This window comes from Aedes albopictus, chromosome 2 (assembly GCF_035046485.1).
Source record: "Aedes albopictus strain Foshan chromosome 2, AalbF5, whole genome shotgun sequence".
NCBI classification, from domain to species: Eukaryota; Metazoa; Arthropoda; class Insecta; order Diptera; family Culicidae; genus Aedes; species Aedes albopictus.
Window position 1 is genome coordinate 80,655,059 of NC_085137.1, and position 24,678 is coordinate 80,679,736.

The 24,678-nt window shown below is 40.0% G+C and overlaps 1 protein-coding gene across 2 annotated transcripts; it reads right to left on the minus strand.

Moving 5' to 3' along the window:
• Nucleotides 1–13,341: 13,341 nt before the first annotated feature.
• LOC109430180 (tetratricopeptide repeat protein 8) lies at nucleotides 13,342–24,408 on the minus strand. Of its 2 annotated transcripts, XM_019706234.3 has the most exons (5): nucleotides 24,102–24,408; nucleotides 23,131–23,985; nucleotides 14,630–14,784; nucleotides 13,658–14,512; nucleotides 13,342–13,604 (listed from the first exon to the last, which is right to left on the minus strand). In XM_019706234.3, exons 2-5 carry the CDS (start codon nucleotides 23,309–23,311, stop codon nucleotides 13,392–13,394), a joined length of 1,404 nt encoding a protein of 467 aa, XP_019561779.3. In that variant the 5' UTR covers nucleotides 23,312–23,985; nucleotides 24,102–24,408; the 3' UTR covers nucleotides 13,342–13,391. The 2 variants fall into 2 exon arrangements, with proteins under 2 accessions (XP_019561779.3, XP_062710879.1); XM_062854895.1 differs by having other exon boundaries at nucleotides 23,131–24,408.
• Nucleotides 24,409–24,678: the final 270 nt, after the last annotated feature.

Sequence of the window (24,678 nt, forward strand, 5' to 3'; positions counted from 1 at the left end):
CAGAAATTCATTTTTATATATATAGATGGGAAAGGATAGGAGCTGCATTTTCAAATGCTTCTAAAATATTTTAGGGACTTCAGATTGAAAAAAGTGTTAATGTTTTGCAATATACTTTCAATTAGCTACATTATAACTGGTTTTAGACAAAAGTTTTTAAATTACAATGTTATGTCTATAATATAGCGTATCAAAATCTCATTCGATAACATTAAGAACGTTTTGCTTGAAAAAATTTCTATAAAGAATTAGAAGCATTTGAAAATGCAGCTCCTACCCTTTCCCATGTTAAAAAAAATTGTTTTCACGCAAGCGCAATTCTCTCAGAGAGCCTCCGTCAAGGCGAATTATTTTCCGCATTCCAACCACTTTGAAAAGGCCATCATCGGTAGCAATTTGTGCCATGCTGCGCTGGGCGGGAAACGCCGTCCAGTTTAGTCAGAGCATGCATTGCATACGTTACCACCACTCTACTGTATGATGCGATTTGGCGCAATCAACACCCATCTGGGTTCGGTGGTTGGCATTTTGAGCGGGTGGGTCAGTTATTCCATTTGATATCGTGATGCTCATTATGGTCTTTAGGTTAGGAAGTTGAATTGGACCTGATTGACCAACACTGCTCCGAACGGGAAATTTTGTCGAATTCCTGTGAATAGTGTAACATTGTACAAAACACACTATACGAGTTATTGATAATGTAAAGTTGGAAAGAAGACGATAAAAGGATTTAAGATAATTTTCGGTCGTTTTTATTTATCCTACTTATTTTTATTTTATTTTCACCTTTTAATCCTTGAAATGTCCTTCGAGTTTTTGGTCCATCGAACTTTTGACCGTCTTTTTTTTGAACTTTGACTATTTGTTCTTCGACCTTTTGTCCTACGACCCCTCTAAATAAACAGGTTGGAAAAAATAGGTAGCACATCTCCAGAAATCTATGACAAAAGTTCGAAAAACATAAGGTCGAAGGACAAACATTCGAATGAACAAAAGGTCGAAAGGACAAAAGTTCGATTAGGACAAAAGACTAAATAGACAAAATACAAATTTGAAGACATGAAAAAGTGCTCAAAATGTGACCGAAAATAACAGAACCAGTGATTCTAAAATCATTCATAAACATCATAAAAATACATTATTGAAAGATAGGAAAGTGCCTACTAAAATTTGCAATATCTTATATGTAACGCATTGCAATTTTAAATAGATGCTCATAAATGATAGAAAGTAATGTTCTTCATTAAGGTAAATGTGGTATACAATGCTTTGAAAGAACAGCCTATGGTTAGAAGAAGGATGAATCATAGATTAAAATATTGTCATTGAAATTTCAATCATTACAGCAATTCAGTAAAGCCATAGATTGTTTATGAATTAGAGGACAAATAACTTATATGAGCAAACAAAACAAAATTATGTCCCTTCGGTCTTTAGTTCATTCGACCTTTTGTCCATCCGACCTTTTGTTCTAAAGCCCATCTCCAGAACTGGCAAAAATCGTGTTTTGAAGCTGCAATCGATTATTGCTGGACGTATTGAACCTGTGTTGTTTGTTGTGTTACACAGTATTCCACCAATGCGGTATTCTCTGAGAGCTATTGTATCTCTCGATCAGCGTACGAGTAACCGGCTCTGAGTTTTCTGTTCAGCGTGGATACTAACGATTGATGGCCAATTGAACTCCCTCCCAGTGCTGTCATGGTAAAATCAGAGTTACTCAAGATTTCCAAATCTAAATCTTAGCACCCCTTATACTGGTAAGCCTCTATAGGCAAGACTTCTATATTACGCCTAATTAGGAATCATTTCAGAAAAATCACTCCATGAAAAATGATCAAGTTATTTTCTGTAAATATTTCTGAAAGTGCATTCTGAAGGTTTTTCAAAAAAAAAATCTTTCACACTTCACTCCTTCCCCTGTTCTGCTCAAGAACTTTCCCCATGATAACACCAGAAATTACTTTAAGGATTCTTTGATTCAAGCAAAAATTCCCTCGAAGATTACTCCAGTATCCCTATAAAATGGATTCCTGCCCATGCATTTTATTTTTTCAAAATTTGTACAGAACTCCTCCAGAAATTTTCCCCTTAGGTCTTTTTCAGAAATTTCTCAAGAAATTTCCCAAAAGATTCATCATGAAACTTGTCCACCAGTTTCTTCAGGAATTCGTTCAGAAATTCCGCCTGGCATTTCTTAAGCGAATATTAAGAACATTTCTTCAAGGATTGCTACGAAAGTTCATGCATGTATTCTTAAATGTGTTTCTTTTTCAACAACACTGTAGGAGTTTCCCCCTGAAATATTATCAGAATTCTCCAAGGAATTTCTCCTACGGTTTTTCAAGGAGTTCCTCCAAAGATTACTTTTAAAGATGCAATTCAGGACAAAATTTTTCACAGAGAATCGGAGATTATTTCAAAGATTAATTTAAAAAAATATTTAGGGGGTTTCCTTGAGAAATACGGTATTTCTTTTAGGAATTATTGATGAAATTTCTCCAGAATTTCCTCCGGGCATCATTCCATATTTTCCTGAGAGATTATTGAGAATTTTCTCTACAAAAAATTACGAGCAGTTCTAAAAGTTACTTAAAAGGTTTCTCCAGAAGTTTTTTTCAGGTATTCCTCCAGGGATTGATTTGGGTTTATCCATATCATACTCCAGGGATTCTTTCATATTTTTTTTCGGTGATGCTTCAGCAATTTCTCCAGAGATTCTCTTAGCTAGTCCTTCAGAAATTATTCCAAAAAGTATTCCTTGGTCTTGTACCGACTTTTCGAACCCTCTAAGCAGAATACCCTCTTCGAATGAGTGTAATCAGTTTCGTACCTTTTAATTCCGCCCTATGTTGCTTATCCTTTGACAGATATGCGTATTTAGACTACCGTCGTTGGGGGTGAGAATGGGTCAAAAAAGGATACTCAAAGATTGTTTGTTAAATAACAAATGCAGTTGAAGTCAGAATAACTTTTTATTTGGTATGTATACTCTTCTATATGGTAATGATAGTTTAGCAAAAAAGTATCACATTATATGAATTATCTGCTAAACTACAAATGATTGAAAATTGACCCAATCTCACCCCTTAGAGGGGGTGAGAATGGGTCAAAGTATTCGAAGTAGCCTATCTAAGAATACAAGTTAATTTTATTGATCATATCTAGTAAACCTACTTAAAATACAATGTAACCATGACGAATAAAAACTTAGGTTATTTTAAAAGATGATTAATCCACCCAAAAGGGCTAATACAATCGAAAAAATGGTTGAAATTTGATTAAATAAAGTTTGTATGTTGTATCGCCATTTTTAGCCACCATAATTCATCCTGATTTAAAGTTTCAACCTCCATGAGAGGAGGGGGGATTACAATTAGGAAGAGGCGCATTGAAAGATTTATTGAAAAAAAAAACATGATATTTTTCGTCGTTCGCTCGTCTTCCGATATTTTGTCATGTTACCGGTTTTATGGCCCCAGTATTTCCTGAAGGCCACTACCGTCTGGTAATTTCACGATATTTCCTTAAAATTTAAAAAAAATGAGTGGAGAAAAAAAACGCTATCAAGTCTATTTTGTGAGCTTACGATATTGCAGTACACTAAAGGTTAGCTGATGATCAGAGGAGCTGTCCAAACGCATGGGTTTATTGTTATAAATGATTTTAGGCACTAAACGTATGAACACACTCGCTTGACACTTCCTCGACATATTTTCGAAAAAATCGTGCTTTTATGGAGATACGGTAAACATGGCACCACTTTAACATCAAATGGGGACTGGATAACTAGTTGAGTTTTTAGTTAAGGTTATGTGCACTCGATAACTTGCTTGACCCAATCTCACCCCCATTCTTAATATTTAGACATAGGGTCGAAAATATTGGATTTTTGAATAAAAAGTGCATTGACAGCCCGCTTTTTTCGTTGCATCAACCAGGTAATACCTACAGCTAACCACTTTTAGGATCATTTATGGTTGGGTACTTGTGTAAAACATTACGAAGTAGAATTTTTTTCAGGGCGATTTACTAGTAGTTTCATCATATAAGTTTAGCCACAAATTTAACAAAAAAAGATTATTGCTAAACATTTCATTCTGCATCATGACGTGTAAAAACATCTTCTCTTTGAAATAACATAAAGTTATCAATATAAATTAGCGATAGTTGATGGACTATTTCCAAATTTATGTTTCTCCGTTTTGACCCAATCTCACCCCCAGACCCATTGTCACCCCCATCGACGGTACCACTGGGAGTGGATAACTGACACTGAGGAAGATTACAAGTGGTAGTCGAAATACGCGTATCTGTCAAAGGATAAGCAACAAAGGGCGGAATTAGAAGGTACGAAACTGATATTCCTTGGTATTTTTAAGAGATAACTTCAGAAATTTCATGAAGCTTCACGAAATATCTTCAGCATTTATTTTCTTGAAATAACTTTCAGAGTTTCTCAAGAAGTTTCTCATGATTTTTATAGGGAAGAGTTTCTGAAGGAGTTTCTTCATGCACTTTCCCAGGAATTTTTGTCCAGGAATCGCTTCAGAAAATTTGCAAGAATTTCTTCTTGAAATCTTCAAAGTTTTTTTTTTAAGAAGGAATTTCTTCAGACTATCTACGAATTTCATTACAATTTCCTTCAGGGATTATTTCCAGAATTCATCCAGGAAATTTTAAAACAATTTCTGAAACAATTCCTACACGAGCCTCAGAAGATACTTCTGACGGAGCCACAGGAGCTGTTTGTAATAAAAATCTTGTAGAAATGTCTGCAAGAATCTCAAAAAGAGTTTCGCATGGAAATCTTAGAAACGCTTAGAAGAATCTCCGAAAGAATCTATGTAGGATGTCTTTAAAGACATTTTTCGATGAATTTTCGAAACACTTCTTGAAAAAAACGGTAGCGCTAAAAGTATTTATTCAATACATGCCCTTCATGCCTAACTTCACTTTCTATACATTTTCACACTTATTCGCAATCTGGCGAATACTATCATATCATTAATTTCATTATCCGCTTTGATCTCTACTCCCTTACACTCTGAGTTGAAAATAACCGATAAAGCCATAAAATGATAAAGTTGAAATTTTGGTTGTAAAAATCTTAGGAAGTTCTTTCGAATGAATCTCTAGAGGAATATCTGAAATTACCCCTGGTAAAGTCCTGAAGAAATCAAAATACCTGGACAAATTCCACGGAAAAGCCTTGTGGGGAATTCCTGGAAAAGTTTTTTAATTAATATTAAAAAAAATCCTAAAGGAGTTCTTTAATAAAATTCCTCAAGGAGTCTGTTAGATATTTTCAAAAAAAAAATCATGTAGTAATTTGTGGAGCTATTCTGAACTTTGATTTCCTGAAGGAATCGCTGAAAGCAGATGTGAAAATATTTCTAAAGCAATTTGGTCATATTCCTTAAGGAATTCCTGTAGGAATATTTGAAAAAAGTCTAGATAAGCTTCCGAAAAGATTCCTTTAAAAAAACTCCTGAGTCATTTCCAAAGAAATTTATGATGAAAATCCTATGAAACATTTCTAAATAATTTCCTCAAAAAATTCGCGGAGAAACTTTTAGAGCTATTCTTAAAGGAAATGCAGGAGAAATTTCTGGGGAAATACATTAAGGAATACCTGAAATCCTGAACGAATCTTTGTATGAATTCCCACAGGAAACTCTGAAAGAATTCTTGCAAAATTTTCTGGATTGAACCTTGTAGAAATTCCTGGAAACATTCTGGCGAGAACTTTCAATTGAATTCTTGGGGCAATCTCTGTTGGCCTTCCTGAAGAAATACCTGAATGAATTTCTGGATGAATCTCTGGATGGTTTGACGAAGAAACCACTGATGAAACAATCTTTGAAAGAATTTCTGAAGAAGCCCTTATAGCTACTTTATCGGCGCTGCAGTCTTGGGGAATCAAAACGACTGTTTTGGGACAACTCTATAACAGTCGTTTTGATTCCCTAAGACTGCAGCGCCGATAATGTAGCTAGATCACACATATGAGTCGAGCTCTCTTAACCTTCCATAACTCGCGCGGTTGACTACCTGCGTCAGCACCACGCTAATGCTGAGTATAAAAAGCGAGATTTTTTCATCGTGTTGTACAAAATACAACTGCGCGATCGCTCGAGGGTTAAGTACCGTAGTCCCTGTAGAAATATGTGAAGAAATCCCTGGAGAAATCTTCGAAGGGTTCCCTAAACTAATCTCTAGAAGAATTTTTGAAGTAATCCCTGGCGGAGCTTCTAGAGGAACTAAAGGAGCTAAGTCTACATAAAAGTCCTGAATAAATATATGTAGAAATGCTCAAAGGGGAACCTCCTGAAAAAAAAAACACATGGAGAAATTTCGAAACCAATCTATACAAGTTTTCTTGATGGAATCCTTGGAAAAAAAATATGAATGTACAGTAAACCAGAGTCAAATTAATCTTCGGGTGAAAACAGATCAGACGTTTTTCCGTCAGATTGAGCATATTTTTATAGTTTTCTTTCGTATATCGTACTGTTGGAATAGGATGCTTAACGATATTTGTAAGGGAACTATTTAAAATGAGGGCGTTTTTTCATTATCATACAAATTGGGCCGAAGGGTCTCTGATTTTGATGAAAATTTTTCCACATGCTGGGTTCATGAATATATTCAGCGTCGCCTATTTTCCCGGAAAACTCAGGTGGAAACTCTTTGTTTTCCTCTGACACTACCTACTTTGAAAAGTCATAATTCAAGAACCAAGCATCATAGAAACAAGGTTTTTTAGTAAATGAAAGCAAAGTTTCTCAGAAATCCAAAAAAAAATATGAACTGGAAAAAGTTTTCCAGAAAATTTTCCGCAGTTGCGTAAATTCATTAAGAAAAGCCGGAAAAACTATGCCCGAACTCGAGAATAATTTTCAAAAAAATATTTTTGAGAAGATTTTTTCATAAGCTTTAATTGCTGAAACTTTTGGAATGCACTTTTTTTTCGTTTTTGAGTTATGGCTAATTTTGTTTAAAAATGTCCAAATGCGCCATATAAGCCTCTTTTTGAAAAATCATAACTCAAGAACGAAGCATCGTAGAAACAAAGTTTTTTTAATGAAAAAGAAAGGAAATTTTCTCATAAATCCAAAAAAATATGATGGGGAAAAAGTTTTCCACACAATTTTTCACCGTTGAGAATCTTAATAAATAAAAGCCGGAAAAACTATGCCCGAATTTGTGGAAAATTATCAAAAAAATATTTTTGAGAAGGTGATTTCATAAGCATTGATCGCTGAAATTTTTTAATGCACCTTTTTTCTTTCCTGAATTATGACCAATTTTGTGAAAAATGATCATGTAAGCGTATATTAAGAAATTATGAAATTACCTTCTCAAAAAAAAATTCGAAAGTTTTTCGGACATATTTTTTTCTGCTTTTCTTCATGAATTTTCTCAACGGTGGAAAATTTTGTGGAAAACTTTTTCCACTTCATTTTTTTTTTTGATTCCTGAGAAATTTTGCATTCATTTAATTTTCATTAAACAACTTTGTTTCTACGATACTTCGTTCTTGAGTAAAGATTTAAAAAGGCTTATATGGCACATTTGGACATTTTTAAACAAAATTGGCCATAACTCAAAAACGATAAAAGGTACATTCCAAAAATGTCAGCGAATAAAGTTTATGAAACAACTTTCTCAATTTTTTTTTTGAAAATTTTCACGAGTTCAGGAGTTTTTTTTTAGATTTTTGAGAAAATTTGCTGTCATTTCTTAAAAAAAAAACTTTGTTTCTACGATGCTTCGTTCTTGAGTTATGATTTTTCAAAATAAGTAGTATCAGAGGAAAACAAAACATTTCCACCTGAGTTTTCCGGGAAAATAGGCGACCCTGAATTTTTCACATAATTTTTTTTGTTCATATATCTATGAACCCTGCCTGTGGAAAAAGTTTCATGAAAATCTGAGACTCTTTGGCCCAAACCCGTACGATAATAAAAAAAAATCCCCACTAGTAAGCTCTCAGCCTACTCAACAACTTCATCGAAGAGACAAACCTTTGGATCCATAAGAATCAAGTGTTGACTACACCTCAAACAAACACTTCGATTACCATACAATTTTACGGAAGGCACCAACTTTCTAAATAAACGGGATCCTGACAAATATGCGATAGAAAAAGAACATGCTTACTAGCGCCGCCTAACGACTGATTTATGAATCAAAGTTGTTGGCCAACCAAACAATTCAGTCGAAGACAAAAACCATCAAAAACAATAGAAACAGGAGTTGACTACGCCTGCACTTACCTGTTATTCTGTAATGCAACAGTCGAAACACTAGGCATGTGAGGAACCAGAAAACCCGTGTTAACTCCGGAATCCATTTAAAAAAATCCGTGTTAAAATACCTTAATGTATCAGATTGCTCTTGACTTCCTGAAGAACTTTACCGAATTCGACACTTTTCTATCTGCTGTGGATTCCGAGATAGAGAAGATTGAAGCTTTACTTGACGACTAGCACCACCTGGCGACGAAATCACAATCTAATTGGAGAATCACCAGAATGTTCTTGACCTACTGAACAACTTTGCCGAAGACAGCATTGTTCCAAATAAAGTAGATCTTCAGATATCGCATGTGATAACTTATGAGTGCTTCTACATAGCACATCTAGTGCCAAATAACTGGATGTTAGTTGGCATTTTGTGATAGATCTATTCTAGTACTACAACTTTGCCACAGAAAGTATGGTGCTATATTGTAATACGCCTGAGATATTAGGCAAAACCCCATAGCTCTGGGAATCCTACATCACGCATTGCCGTGTAATAGAAATCTGTGTAATAGGTGACCATGTAGACGGAAGCCGTGTAGTAGGAGTCAAGTCTGTATTCCGAACGGATGACATCGTTGGAGGGATACAAGAAAGCTCGGCGTCTGCAGATTTTTGATCAGTCTAGATCCTCTACTTATTTCTAAATGTATTGCATTGAGTTCCCTCGAAACACCATGGCCTCCAACGAGCCGTCTTAAGTATGATAGAACAAAGGCCGATTGGTGTTGGGACAGTATTAAATGATATTTTACCTGCATCGAGAAGAAAAACTTCATTAGGGGGAATGTGGGGTAATATGCACCCCCTAAGCATTCGTGGCCCTACAACCAAGATTAAGATGATTTTATGGGTGTCTTGCGTTTTGAAAGTTAGATTACTTATTCAACTAAGAGACGCCAACTTTTGGTTCGCGTAGTATCAATTTTACCGAAGCAAATTAACAATTTAAAAAAGTGTTACGTTTTGGGTGCTGAAAAACTGTTGGGGGCAAAACGCACCTTGAGGTGGGGCAATACGACCTCTGGCATTTCCCGCTTTGAATTCTTATGAAATACCAGGCGGCTCCATCTTACTATTTACGGCACCAGATGGAAGGTGTATGGGCGGACGGGACGGTCGGGGAAATATCCGCCATTGTTCTGTTGCTACTAAGATGGTAATCTCAGATTCTACTTCATATTTTGCAAGAAAAACCTATCACTGTGTATGCTCACTTGCAGTGCATATGCTGATTGTTTTTCAGCATCTTCAGTGCGATAGAACTCGAGATTACCATCTTCAAAATCGCGAGGCAAATTGTTAGAAAGAGAGGCAAGATAGGAAAAATAACACGGCGTCCCGTTTCACCTTAATTGGTTGATTCCATATAATCAGCGCGCAATCGCTTATGTTGCAGGCGTTTCAAATTAGACAATCTTTCCAAATGTGGAAAATCATCGTTTTCCACGCTTTTCTTTCGAATATTCTTGGCATTCTTGGGCTTGTCCGGCTCAGTTTTTTGTCTAGTTTGCTTGCATCTTATGGAACTGCATCTATATAATGAAATAGCGTGAGGGCGTTTTGCCCCGGGGGTACGTATTACCCCAGGTTACCCTTATGGGTATGAAACGAATATCATACTGCACCCCGGCCAAATCAACATATAAATCAATGTTATAGGGTGGGCCAAAATGACAAAGATCTAATTGAGCTTTATGGATGTTTTAGTTTCCCTCATTCTCTTAATTGTTAATTTCAGGCATATTTACACATGAACAACATGAACTCAACCTGCAACCATTTAACTACATATTCAGATAATTATGTATTACTTTTTTCATAAATTCAGTGGTTGTTAGTTTTACCTTTGATTATGTTGTCTTCATAACTCAAATTACAATAAATAGTTCTTAACAACATTCTTCACTACCAATAAAAAATGACTCGCCCTGCAGAGCATTCAATATCACATATCTTCCAAACTGGACAGGCGCGTATGCTGGACCTGGTATGATGGTTAGAACACTTGACTATCACGCCGAGGACCTGGGATCGAATCCCACTCCCGACAAACTCGCAAAATGTGAGTTCTTCCTTCGGAAGGGAAGTAAAGCGTGGGTCCCGAGATGAACTAGCCTAGGGCTAAAAATCTCGTTAATACAGATAAAAAAAAAAAAAAAAAAAAGGCGCGTATGCTAATTCAAACTTGGTTTCCCCGCAGAATGGCACTTAAGTTTAGCCCCCGATGCGATGGGTAATGCACCCTCTGCGCGGAATGACTCTGCGCGTAAATAATGACCCGTCTTGGATCAGCAGCAGCAGGAGCCACCTGTGTGCTCGTTCAGTAGGTAATGACACGCTCCAATGGGCTAGGCAACAATGTTGCAACAAACCGATGGACCTTTCTTCGGCGACACAACACAACAAGGTCCGGTTCCTTCACCAGGAGGAGGACAGATTGATGGAGGCTTTGAATTGCAGGGTGAGTGCGCACTGTGCAGGCAGTCAATGGACATTCCAGCAGATTTATCCATTAGCGATTAGTGTCGATCGAAATGGAGGAAAGTAATCTCGGCGTGAATGGAGTGTGGGGTGCGAAGCGATGATACTATCATGGAAAAATACAAATTTTACGATTACTGCAAGCCACGTATGCAAATAACTCATAATAATGATAATTGTTCACGGCAAATCTTCATTTCATGAGGTTATTTACTGTACTGAATCTACTACACACATCCCAAGCAACACAGAAAACATCTTTGGACCATCAGTATTTCCAAAGATGTTTTTTAAGTGAATTATAAGCGATTCAGAAAACATCTTGTGTTAATGTCCAGCTGTAATTATGCTAATCGAAAACAAACAACACCAAATATGTTATTGTCTATATCACGTATGAAATATGTTTATATAACTATTAAATAACAGAAACATCAAGTTGCTTATTCAATCATAAAAGCAAACGCGACAGAACAACAGAAAAAAGATGAAGATAAAAATAAACCAAAATGCAAACATTGTATGCATTGATTTTAACCATTCCTGGAGGCTCTGGCCGATGGGGGAGAGTGAGTGGTTCAAGGGAATTGACCCAAAGTAACAGTGAAGTTTCTGAAAAAAAAATCAATCAGCACTTCTCGGTCGATGGGGTTACAATTGATGTTCCAGTCCCCCATACCGTTTGCCGGGTACCATATCCTTCCTTACGAACGTCCCCGCGCTAATTAGGATCACCATACACAAATTTTACACCAACATCCTCAAGGCCAAAATCTACCAACTGGTCTGTCGAATACCATCCAGAAACACCGCGCAACTTGTATTCCGGCCTATGTGAAAAAATCAGCATCCAACAGTCGGTGCTATTCCAACTCCAGCGTGAATTCCGGCACTCAAACTTCACCTCTAGCACACATGAAATTCACCGGAACCTTTTCTCAGTGCTCCAATGCACTGCGTCGTCATTCTTCCTGCTACCGCGGGGATTATACGGAACACTGAATGGTCGGATAAATCATCGACCACCTATAATTCCACGGGAAACACAAAATTCCGTCGGACCATCAGCAGCGCAATTATTTACTATTGACAATTAGTTTGCCATTTTGACAGGTATAGCCCCGCTAAAAGTATAGCCATAAATATGTTATTTTGGCGTAGTCTAAATGTTAAGAAAACAGAGAGTGAGGGTATGTTGAAATGATGTTATTTAGACGTATTATAAATGCTTTTTCCGTTATTGGTTGCAAAGTTGCTCTCGGGGTGCAAATTTAATGTATTTTGAACTTGTTTCAAAAAGCTTGACGTGTAAAGATTGGTTGTTCTTATTTAAGAAACGTCATGTAGATTACAGTGCCGAACAGATATATTAATACACAAATTAAAAAAATATGGAACAAAACCCACGCTTGCATTGCTCGCTCGAAATTATTAAGGAATCTACTTCCTCAGTTTTAAAATACTCGAACTTTACTTGAGTAATAATCAGTAGTTAGCCAGAGGTTCAGTTATTTAAAAAAAGTAAATATTGATTGCAACATTTTTGAACGGCACTGTAAGCCAATTGGAAAAGCTGCCATATTGCTCTCACCGTAATTTGGAAAAATAGAAAATTTAGAAAAAAAAATGCACCATTTGATTGATTCAATCTGAATATTTCAACGCAATTCAGGGGCGGTTGAATTTTAGATAGGTAAAATCATATGTTCCACCATAAATCTTTAATCGCAATCAAAAAACACCACCCTTCCTGAAAATAAACCAATGCGTAAATTGTCATTAATTTGTTGTAGAAAATATGGTCTTTGTCTTCATCACCAGAGAACAATTTGTCGCGTTGTTGAAGTCATAAAATTATATGTAATATATTCTTTTCTGTCAGTCGCTACGTAGTCTATATCTTCATTATGAGATGATATTTATATTATTATGTAGTTCGTTATAAACAAGGCTCTCGCAAGTTATATCACTATCAATTTTTCCAATTTGAACCCATGCATGTGGTATGTTATATAATAGTATTTTACAAATCGTATTACTAAGAAGCAGCTTAGTTTCAACCAATGAATATATTTGTATTATTAAGGTATTTTCCAAGTATCCATTGCCGAAAAGTAACTTTGTTAATGCATGAAAGCTAAATGGAAAGCAATTATTAGTACTATAAGAGTATTGGGATACATCTTATATAACCTTTAAGATGTTTTATAAGCCGCCATTTTTTGCGCTGTTTTGAATATATAAGTATCCCATACGACGTTAAAAATGCAAGAATAATACAATCGAGTTAGTTCGAAACTTGAATTTTAAACTCTTATATAACAAGCTGTGTTACTTGGGATGGGTTTCATGAAAGCGGTCTAGATCGAGGATAAAGAGCGTCAACCGCAAACCGTCTATTGTTGATTATGTGATATCCTTAAGCTGTTAGTACATAGGGTCAAATATTTGTCCAAAAAGTAACCAATGCTCAAACATCTTGTTTGACTCGATCGAGATTTGATCCTGTGTACTTCAGGCCTAAGGGTGATGTAGTGAAAATAAATGTGTGTATGTAACTATCCATTCTTCATTCATACTGTGCAGGTTTTCCTTTATTTATTCAAAGTTTTCCAAATACTCCAAATTACATTTGATCTCATCATTGGCAGGCAATGCAGCTTTGGCTGCCATCAAATAGGACCTAGCTTTGGCATACTGCTTTTGGCGGGCAACCATGACGGCCATGTTATTCAGGGCAGATCCATGCGAACCGTTTATGGCAATACACAGCCGCAGACAGCGTCGAGCCAGGTGAACATCTCCAGTGGTCTGAAATGGAACGGATTTTTATCGAGTTCAATTATGTTACAAATAGTACTGACCAAAGCAACAAAGCTCAAATTGTACCAAATGTCTGCCTTCAACTCAGGAATGGTGGCCATTCGAATAGCTCTTTGAAAGCATGGGAACACCAAGTCCAGCTGTCCGCCGTATAAACAACACAGTCCAATATTGCAGTAAAGTTCAGCGTTGTGTGCACCCATAGACAATATTCGTCGGTAGTAGAGCAGAGCAGTTTCCGGTTGATTGCCATAAAAGTAGCTTACCGCAATGCAGGCCAAAGCTTCCGTATTCATAGAGTCCAGTTGGGATATCTGACGGTAGCGTCGTACGGATGCACTGAGATTGCCTACCAGCTCGAGAATTCTTGCTTGTTGAGTAAGTAGAGTGATGTCATTGGGCAATTTCTCCAAACCACTTTTGCAAACTTCCAGCGCGGCAGAAGGTTGATCGATCTTGATGTAGATCCTCGCCAGCAGTAGCACCGTGTCCGGGTGGAAAAACTCGACGAGAGCCGTCCTCAGATATTGCTCCGCCTCGCGTGGACTACCAGTAGCAATGAGACAGCGTGCCTTTTGCGTGTTCCACCACCAGCCGGCAGCGGATCGTTTCAAATTTAGCACCGCATCGCAAAGTGCCATCGCCTTCCGGACTTCCCCCTCGTGATAGTACAGGTACTGAAACAGTGGCTTCGAAAGTGAGTCCTTGTCGGCGTACTTGTCCGGGTGGAGCCGTGAAATGTGAAACAGTGGCCCAGTTGGATCGCCCACGGCAAACATCGACGCCGACCCGAGCCGTATGTTCCGCGCGGATCCGGCCGTTCTTGCGGTTTTCAGTGCAGTTTTATTGCCCAAGGTAGACCCAGGTCGTTGCAGCGAAAGCGTACCCGGACGGGACTACAGCACATGCATCCGTGCATACCACACAGCAGCCGAGCAAAAGATAAGCAAAAAGAGAAACGAGCACACATCAGTAGATCATTTTTAAAAGCCTATTAATATGATTTTGATTACAATGCCTGTAATTGGTCTCCCGGTTCCAGTTCGAGGCCGAGCACCAGCTGCCGTTCCCTTTCCTGCGGCGGTCGAGGTAGCCATTGCAGCAGCCGTGCGGATCGAAGTGCCCGGTCTGGGGGCCGTGGCGATGGTCTGCGTGTCCAAAATATCCTCTGCGCGCGGAAAAGGAATGTGTGTAATTTTGGGTATAATTTACGAAAATGCATTTTCGTGTGCTGCGGATATGCAAGGGTGTTTTGGTGCTTTTTTCCATTCTTGGAAGCATGCAGAGGAATACGATAGGAAGTATTCGGAGCAAGATGAACGAATCATAATCATAATATGATGCGATGAGGTGGGAAAAGAAATACTTTTGGAAGGAACAGTGAATAACAATTTTAAAATGAAATGCATGTAAGCGTTTGTTCTCAAACATATTTTAACCCTCTAATACCCAAATTTTTTATTTTGATCTAAATATCATTTTTCGTCATCTAAAATCGATTTAAACATGTTTTGGAAGATGATTCTTCTTAATTCTCGATATCGTGAATTTCATTTTTTGATTTTTCTAATTTTTGTTCTTGAACATCCCCACAGTTTTATATTTTATATTTATACGAATTTTTTGAGATGAAAACATTTTGAAATTTTATGGTTATTGTTGAAATATTTTTATTTTAAATTTTTTTCATAGCAAATTTTATTTTCCGTATAATTTTAAGGAAAATAGTTTTAGAGTGTATTTGATTCCCTTAAACAATAAAACTAGGATAGAATGATTTGAGAAAAATCTAAAATATGTCAATTATAGCGATTCAATACTAAATAAACAATGACTTCTAGAAGGTGACTAAAACATCAATTTTTCAATGATTTAAAAAAAATGTAAATACGCTTTAAAATACATCAAAAACCATTTTGAAATATACAAAACAGTCCTAAATATCAGCCATAAATATAAAAATTTTGATTTTCCACGAAACAAAAATTACAAAAATGCTCAAACTATACCCCGTCTAAAGGCGGGATTGGGTATTAGAGGGTTAACTGATTCTATAACATTTGCCTGAAAACCATTTACCCGAAAGACATTTACCCGAAAACCATTTATCCGTATGTCAAACACCCGAATGCTACATTTACTCGAATAGTTTATTATTCTGCACAAGTTATGACTTTGTGAATGAATTTTTCGTTTTACCGATTTTGGCATTCTCTCTAGAGATTTACTCTTCTTTGATTCATAAGCTGTTCTTTCGATAAGCAAAGAACAGTTTATGATTAAAAGAAGGAGAAATCTCTGTTCAAAGTCCGAATGGTTATAAGATCAAATCAATTATCATTAGAATAAAAACTTTGATAGAAAAGTTTGCAGTTTGTTCACAAAACAGAGCATCCGTTATTGAAAGAAGGAAAAAATCTAAGATGTAGCAAAGCGTAATTTAGAAGAACATATTAGGGGCTGTCCATAAACCACGTGGTCATTTTTTTGGCACTTCTCAACCCCCCCCCGCGTGGTCATTAGACCATACAAATTTTTTTATTCATCCATACAAAATGGTCATTGGCCGAACCCCCCCCCCCCCTCATGACCACGTGGTTTATGGACAGCCCCTTATGATCGAAGGCGCGGTAAAGGCTGGGTGATCCACTAGCCTCTGCCCAGCAACTCCTATCCCTACCTCCTCGTGGTACCGGCCGGAAACTATGAGCAACCTTAGGGAAGATCGGGTAACCAACCCCGGAGGAAACTTTTGTCATAGGCTGACAGGGAAGGGAGGATTTGCTTCGGAGACCAACGGCAACGACCCCAGCGAACAAAAAGGACTTGCGATTGGAAACTCGGTACGTGGAACTGCCGATCTCTCAACTTCATTGGAAGCACCCGTATACTCGCCGATCTACTGAAGGATCGCGGGTTCGGCATCGTAGCGCTGCAGGAGGTGTGTTGGACAGGATCCATGGTGCGATCGTTTAGAGGTAATCATACCATCTACCAGAGCTGCGGCAACACACGCGAGCTGGGAACAGCTTTCATCGTGATGGGTGATATGCAGAGGCGCGTGATCGGTTGGTAGCCGATCGACGAAAGAATGTGCAGGTTGAAAATCAAGGGCCGATTCTTCAACTTCAGCATAATAAACGTGCACAGCCCACACTCCGGGAGTACTGATGATGACAAGGCCGCATTTTACGCGCAGCTCGAACGCAAGTACAATCGCTGCCCAAGCCACGACGTCAAGATCATCATAGGAGATTTGAACGCTCAGGTAGGGCAGGAGGAGGAATTTGGACCGACGATTGGTAAGTTCAGCGCCCACCAGCAGACGAACGAAAACGGTCTACGACTCATTGATTTCGCCGCCTCCAAAAATATGGCCATACGTAGCACCTTTATCCAACACAGCCTCCCTTATCGTTACACCTGGAGATCACCACAGCACAAGCAACACACATGGTTACAAAACAGTGACGGCAGCGTATGTACGGGTTGCACAGTAAGTCACAGTGACTTCTGTGCAACCCTTACATACGCTGCCGTCACTGCTTTGTAACCATGGGTGTTGCTTGGGAGCAGACGGAATCTCAAATCGACCACGTTCTGATTGACGGACGGCACTTTCCGACATTATCGACGTCAGGACCTATCGTGGTGCCAACATCGACTCCGACCACTATCTGGTGATGGTCAAACTGCGCCCAAAACTCTCCGTCATCAACAATGTACGATACCGGCGACTGCCACGGTACAACCTAGAGCGACTGAAACAACCGAATGTCGCCTCAGCATACGCGCAGAATCTCGAGGCCGCGTTGCCAGACGAGGGCGAGCTCGATGAGGCCCCTCTAGAGGACTGCTGGAGTACAGTAAAATCAGCCATCAACGACGCAGTCGAGAACGAATGGTTCGACAAAGAGTGCAGAACGGGTTTGAAGGAGAAGAACGCAGCAAGGGCGGTAATGTAGCAGCAAGGGACTCGACAGAACGTTGAACGTTACAAACAGAAGCGGAAACAGCAGACCCGCCTCTTTCGGGAGAAAAAGCACCGTCTGGAAAAAGCGGAGTGTGAAGAAATGCAACTGCTGTGCTAGCTCAAAACCAACAAAGCAGCTGGTAAGGATAGTATCGCATCTGAACTCAGCAAGATGGGCCCAGAAAAGTTGGCCACCTGTCTGCATCGGCTGATAGTCAGGATCTGGGAAACCGAACAGCTACCGGAGGAGTGGAAGGAAGGGGTAATCTGCCCCATTCACGAAACGCGAAGCAACAAAGGTCGTACTATGGTGGTGAATGCCTAAAAAACAAAGTACATGCTATTAGGCGGAACTGAACACGACCGGATCCGTCTAGGTAGTAATGTTACGATAGACGAGGATACTTTCGAGGTGGTGGAGGAATTCGTCTACCTCGGATCCTTACTGACGGCTGACAACAACGTGAGCCGTAAAATTCGAAGGCGCATCATCAGCGGAAGTCGGGCCTACTATGGACTCCAGAAGAAACTGCGGTCGAAAAAGATTCACCCACGCACCAAATGCACCATGTACAAAACGCTAATAAGACCGGTGGTCCTCTACGGGCACTAGACATGGACCATGCTCGAGGAGGAACTGCAAGCACTCGGAGTTTTCGAGTGACGCGTGCTAAGGACGATCTTCGGCGGTGTGCAGGAGAACGGTGTGTGGCGGAGAAGGATGAACCACGAGCTCGCTGCATTTTATGGCGAACCCAGCATCCAGAAGGTGGGCAAAGCCGGAAGGATACGATGGGCAGGGCATGTTGCAAGGACGCCGGACAACTACCCTACAAAGTTGGCGTACGCGACAGATCCGGTTGGCACAAGAAAGCGTGGATCGCAAAGGGCACGATGGGCGGATCAGGTGGAGCGTGACTTGGCGAGCATCGGGCGTGCCGACAATGGAGAGCGGCAGCCACAAACCGAGTATTGTGGCGTACTAAATTGTTGATTATAGTTTTTCTTAAATGAGATGTTGAGCAAATAAATGCATGTAAACCGAAAATGAAAGATTACAAACTGATTCAATGACAACGACTTTTACCGCGAAACAACGGACAAGAATTGGAATGTATTACCCCTAGCCCAGCAGGGCAAACTGGCACAACTAGTTAATGGGGCATGCCGTATGACGCTTGAGATCCTAGGACGGAGCGAAGTCCGTTGGCCGAACTTTGGAGAACACAGATTGACGTCGGGTCAAAGTTTGCTATACTCTGGCCTTACAAGGTGAACACCCCAACTAACAATCGCCAGCCGCAAACAAGCATGCATGCTGAATTGTTGCTTTATAATAGTAATTATAGCTGAACTAAAATTATGCTGTACACATTACTATACAAATGCTTTTTCAATTGAAAAAGTAGCCAATGTTCAACTTTTCGTATTGGTATTACCAATGATAATTTAAAACATTTTTCAAGCGTTTAATAAGATTTTTATTCGACTCGCAGTAATTCCTTTACAACATAGTTGAACAAGACTTTTTCCTGCTTCTTGTTAAGTTCATGTAAAAATTAGGACATGTCCCAACAAACATTTTAGCTTTACAGAAGAGGAACAAACCACTCATAAGCAAACTTTCGTTTAAGTAACTGATATTCAGCTAGCTACGTTTCTTGGGGTGTCTGTATAATGTGTTTTTCACAGGTCAAATAAGCGCTTTCGTTTCATTATACTTCGACTCAGAATACATGATGAAAAACACGTGTTTTTTACCGAACAACAGCTGAATTAATCTGTTGTTCAGTCGTTAACCATAATGTTGTGCTAATTCACCACTGCTGTATAGGAGTCAGAGTCTGATCATTATTAAACCACGGGAAGTTTATGTTTTGATTTGAACGCTGCAATTCATCATCTCTAGGATGACGCAGATAGGAAGGCATGCGGCTGGCAATCGACGGGTCTCGAGTTCGAATCTGGATTTAGGTAAATTTATGTGTAGTTATTATATCACAATATTTGTTCACAGCATTAAGTTCCAATCATAAACTCTCGTGGAAATTGAAAAATTTTGCATTTTTTTTATTGTTTATCATTTTTGCTAAAGCTGAATAACAGCTTTACTATATATTTGTAAAACGATTTAACAACAAACTTTTCTGTTGGTACACAACACTATGCTTTAAAGTTTCTCCAAATTTGTGTGAACAAAACCCGAACAAAGGTTGTGCCTGAAAATTATCCAAATGTTATTCAGCATCATGCTGTATCAATTCGTCGTAAAGGTGCTTGTAAAATGAGTGATTGTTAGTTGGGACGCTTCTCGGCATCGTGTAGTTGATTTCCTGCTTAGCGCTCACGCCCCCGCTGCGCTCATGAAGTGGGAACCTATTGATGAGAGGATTATTGTAGCCAGATTCAGAACACGAGTTCGTGATCCAATGTTACGTGTCAACCGAAGCTATAGAATTGCAAGAGAAAGAGAAGTTTTACAGTCAACTGAATGCTGTCGTGGATAAAATTCCGAAAGGTGATATCAAGATCCTCAAGGGCGACTTCAACGCGAAGGTTGGTTCCGACAACTCGGACTATGAGCACGTCATGGGTCGTCATGGTCTCGGAGAAATGAGTGAAAACGGAGAGCTGTTTGCAGAGTTTTGTGGCAACAATGACATGGTGATTGGGCGGATACTCCTACCTCATCGACCAGTGCACAAAGTGACATGGGTTTTCCGTGATGGCGTCACGGAAAATCAAATCGATCACATCTGTATCAGCCGAAAATGGAGACGGAGTGTTCTTGATGTGCGGAACAAACGTAGCGCCGACATTGCGTCCGACCATCATCTCCTAGTCGGCGAGATCCGACTGCGCATTGCTAGGATCCAACAATGGTGGACAGGTGGAGAAAATCGGGCGTCGGTTCTACACACGCCGACTGGAAAACGCTGCGGTAAAAAGGTCCTTCGTCGGAGGAGCTAGAGAACCGTGCTGTGGATATTCCAGCAGGTGGAAGCGTAGAAGATCAATGAAGCGCCATCAAGAACGCCTTCATCGCCACCGGCGAGAATAATTTGGGTGAGCTATACGCACGCGGAGAAAGCAGTGGGTCACAGATGATACCTGGAGGAAAATAGAGGAGCGAAGGAACGCCAAAGCCGCGATAGAGCGAGTGAAAACACGAGGAGCCAAAGCCGTAGCCCGTCAGCGCTATTCGGCTCTCGAGAAGAAAGTAAAACGCTCATGTAGACGGGAAAAAAGAGCATGGGCGGACTCCCTAGCCGAAGACGAGAAAGCCGCAAACACCGGTGACATCCGTCTCCTCTACGATGCTTCACGTCACCTTTGTGGGACTAAGATGAATGCTACGAAGCCCGTGAAAGACACGTCTGGACAGTTATTGATCGACCCGACTGACTAGATGAAACGGTAGTTCGAGCATTTTGGAAACCTTTTTCGAGTGTCGACCGCGCCATCAACACACCATCATGATCCGCCTGTGTGGACCATATTGTCACGCTTCGTATCATTCTGGAGCAAATCAATGAATTCCAAGAGTCTCTCTACCTGGTGTTCATTGATTACGAAAAAGCTTTCGACCGTCTCAATCACGGAAACATGTGGGAAGCCCTGAGAAAATCATCGGCCTCATTGGAGCACAGTATAGGGCAATTTCGTGTAGAATACTGAACAACGGTACTTTGTCCGATCCCATCCGGATCACTGCTGGAGTTAGACGAGGATGTACACTATCACCGCACCTGTTCCTCATCGTAATCGACGAGATCCTGATAGGTGCGATTGATCGTGAACCAAATCGTGGATTGCTGTGGCAGCCCATTACCATGGAGCATCTAAATGACTTCGAACTGGCTGATGACGTTGCTCTCTTAGCTCAACGGCGCTTTGATATGCAGAGCAAGCTCGATGATCTTTCCAATCGCTCCTCAGTGGCAGGTCTTACCATCACCGCTAATAAGACCAAATCGATATGTATGGAAAAGCAACCAGTAGACGGCGCTTCCAAATCCGAAAATTCAACCTGAACGTAAAATCTGTGCTGCTATATGCCAGTAAATCCTGGTGTGTATCAGTGGAGAACACTCAGCGGCTGTAGGTTTTCATCAATAGATGCCTGCGGGGTATATAATTCGTGCATGGTAGCCTCAAAATTGGATCTCCAACGTGGAGCTCCATCGTAGATGTTATTAAAAGCCGATAGCGACAGAAATTCGGGAGCGAAAGTGGAGGTGGGTCGGTCACACTCTACGCAGGAGTGGAAACGAAATCTGCAAGCATGCGTTAGATTGGAACCCAGCAGGACATCGCAGCAAAGGTAATCCCAGAGGCTCATGGCGGCGCAGCCTCAACAACGAAATAAATCAAGTCGACCGAAATTTGATCGGGCCACAGGTCAAGGCGATGGCTGGCAATCGCCTAGGGTGAAGATCTTTCAATTCGGCCCTCTGCACCACATTGGGTGCTCAGGACTGAAAGTAAGTAAGTTTACATTTAAGGACGAATCCGGGAGAAAAACCGGCTGGAATTTAGGGAATAATTTCGTGAGATCTCTCTAAATTAATGTTAATTCGAGGTAAACATTCAATGAATGGTCCTGGATAAAATTTAAATCCCTAGAGTGATTTTGGCAAGAATAGATTTTCAAGCAAATCATCAAACAAGCCTCTGAACGTTTAAGATATCCTGGTCAAATATCACTTGTTTCAAAATACATTTACAGCGAAAATGAACCTAAAATTCAAATTAGTACTTTCCCAATTCAGTCAATCTGTGTTTGCGTAATAAAAAAGAGAAGCTTCCAAATGATGTGGAATAACGATCGAGATAATAACGAAATGTTAAGAGGAAACAAGAAAAGTAATAACAACAATAAGGCAGCCTCCTGATAGTGACCATCGCAGTAGTGCATAAATAAAGCTTCGTTGATACGAAAGTGCAGATAGTGCCACAACCGCAACAGTGCAGCCACAGTCAGTCAGTGGTGCGACAACATCGGCAAGAGCAGTAGCACTTCTGCAGCAGTGAGAGATGATGATGATAATGGTGCTGCTGATGCTGAATAGCCGGGTGTAAATCAGACGTGGTCGCCGTGGTGTTGTGGGTTGGGCAGTTGTTGTTGCCACTGAAGTTACACATCGGCGGAAAGTGCAACAGTAGGTTGGGAAAAGTTGGTCAAAATTGCTGTCTTGGTCATGGGAAGAGTTTTGGGAGGGGTTTTTGAAAGATTTTGTCGAGGAATTTTATCTTGAAATCAGAAAAGAAAACAAGAGTAGACCTTATGGTAAAACTAAACTGAAACAAGTCAAAAACATTTATGATATTTTTTCTTGAAAAATTTGGGAATAAATCTGAATACGATCAGCAGTATTTACGCCCTTCAACAATGTTGGCGCCAAATTATGTTTTCAAATAACATGATAACAGGACACACAAAGCCTGACTTCCCTAGCCCAGTAGATGTTCACTATCAAATAAAATTTTGACCAATCGCATCCCACAGTGCACCGAAAACCGAGCATCCAAGAAACTTACCGGCCACATCGTCGTCCGCTTCGATATCGTCGATGTACACTCGCTGGGTCATAGATCGCATCTTGAGCTCCCAAGGACCTTGATGAAGGGCATTATTCTGCAGCAGCTCGTTGCACACCTCGATGCACTCGTCATATTTCCGACGACGAAATAATGATACAGCTGCAAAAAAATTGTCCATTATATAATTTTCTTCCTCACGGCGTGTTGTTGTTGTGGCGGTTGCAGCTTTTCGGTCATTTGTTGGCCATTTTTGGGCGTTCCGAAACAAATAAGAAAGAGTCAAGAAAACACGTCGCCTCGGTTATCGTTCTCGATTCTCGGCCGTCTGTATCTCGAACCCAATCGAGCCTGCTGGATCGTTTCCCTTAATTTCGTTGAGCAAATTCTTCACGTTTCCAGGGCACCAGCCCCCCGCTTGTTCCGATGTTCCCCGGACTCTGCAATCTTTCGCGCAATCTTTTATTATTTAGTGGAAATTTTCGAAGCCTGGTTGGACCACTTTTTGCTCAGAACAGGGTCCAGCGGAGACGAACGGCGAACAAAAATGTAGATGTTTTAAAATTTGCAACTTGTTCGTTTCCTTTTTCCCGTTTTCCAAATTCACGAGGATGTTGTTTGTGTGACTCGAACCGGGATGGGAGATGAATTAATTCAAGAAACACCTCTTTGGTCGCATTATTTTCGTTCCTGGCTATTGCTGGTGCCGTTTTTGTCTCATCCCGTTTGGCTTCGTTATTATTCCTTGTTGTATACGTTTAATTTCCTTCCGTCAATGGAAAATTTCCTCAATTCGTTCGATTTACTTTGACAGACCACGAACTGTTTCGAAATTTCCTGAAGTGATGCAATTTCCTGTCGCCGCGAAAGAATTTGCACACAAATTAAAATTCAGTACTCTGGCTAATCTGGCTGCTCGGCTCGGTTGGCCGTCCGGACAGGAAGGCAAAATCAGAGATAAACTTAAATACCTCAAGCTCGATAATTTCCATTCGCCATTTGATGATACGAACTCGTTCGGTCACTTTTTGCGCAGTGTTATAGTTTTACCTGTTCGTTCTCTCCGTCCTGCCACTACTGTTGTACGCTGGCCCCCTAAGCATTTGTGGCCGGAGCGCGGCTGTGTCTATCTTCTTTCGATTTGTTTGTATACAATGGTGTCCATGGCAATTTGCCCGCGCTCGTCAAAGCTGTACGCATTTCGAATGCAAAGAATTTGGGTGTCGTCAGTGTTTCTCAAGTTGTTGTATGGGGGTGAATTGCTTGCTCTCCATTACAATGTATAAAATGCAACTGTTGTAAAATTTGGAAAAAAATTAATCAATTCGTGAACAATGCTTTGCATAAGACATTGAATTAAATAGAACTCATCAAGATGGGCCCAGAAAAGTTGGCCACCTGTCTGCATCAGCTGATAGTCAGTATCTGGGAAACCGAACAACTACCGGAGGAGTGGAAGTAAGGGGAAATCTGCCCCATTCACAAGAAAAATACAAACTTTACGATTACTGAAAGCCACGTATGCAAATAACTCATAATAATGATAAT

Bases quoted from the DNA above. Each gene is read 5' to 3' on its own strand.
- LOC109430180 (XM_019706234.3), bottom strand. From the start codon at position 23,311: ATGGACAATTTTTTTGCAGCTGTATCATTATTTCGTCGTCGGAAATAT. The intron at 14,785-23,130 runs GTAAGTTTCTTG...TTCCGCGCGCAG, and splicing joins AGCGGACGACGATGTGGCCG to AGGATATTTTGGACACGCAG. The intron at 14,513-14,629 runs GTAATCAAAATC...CATGTGCTGTAG, and splicing joins GGAGACCAATTACAGGCATT to TCCCGTCCGGGTACGCTTTC.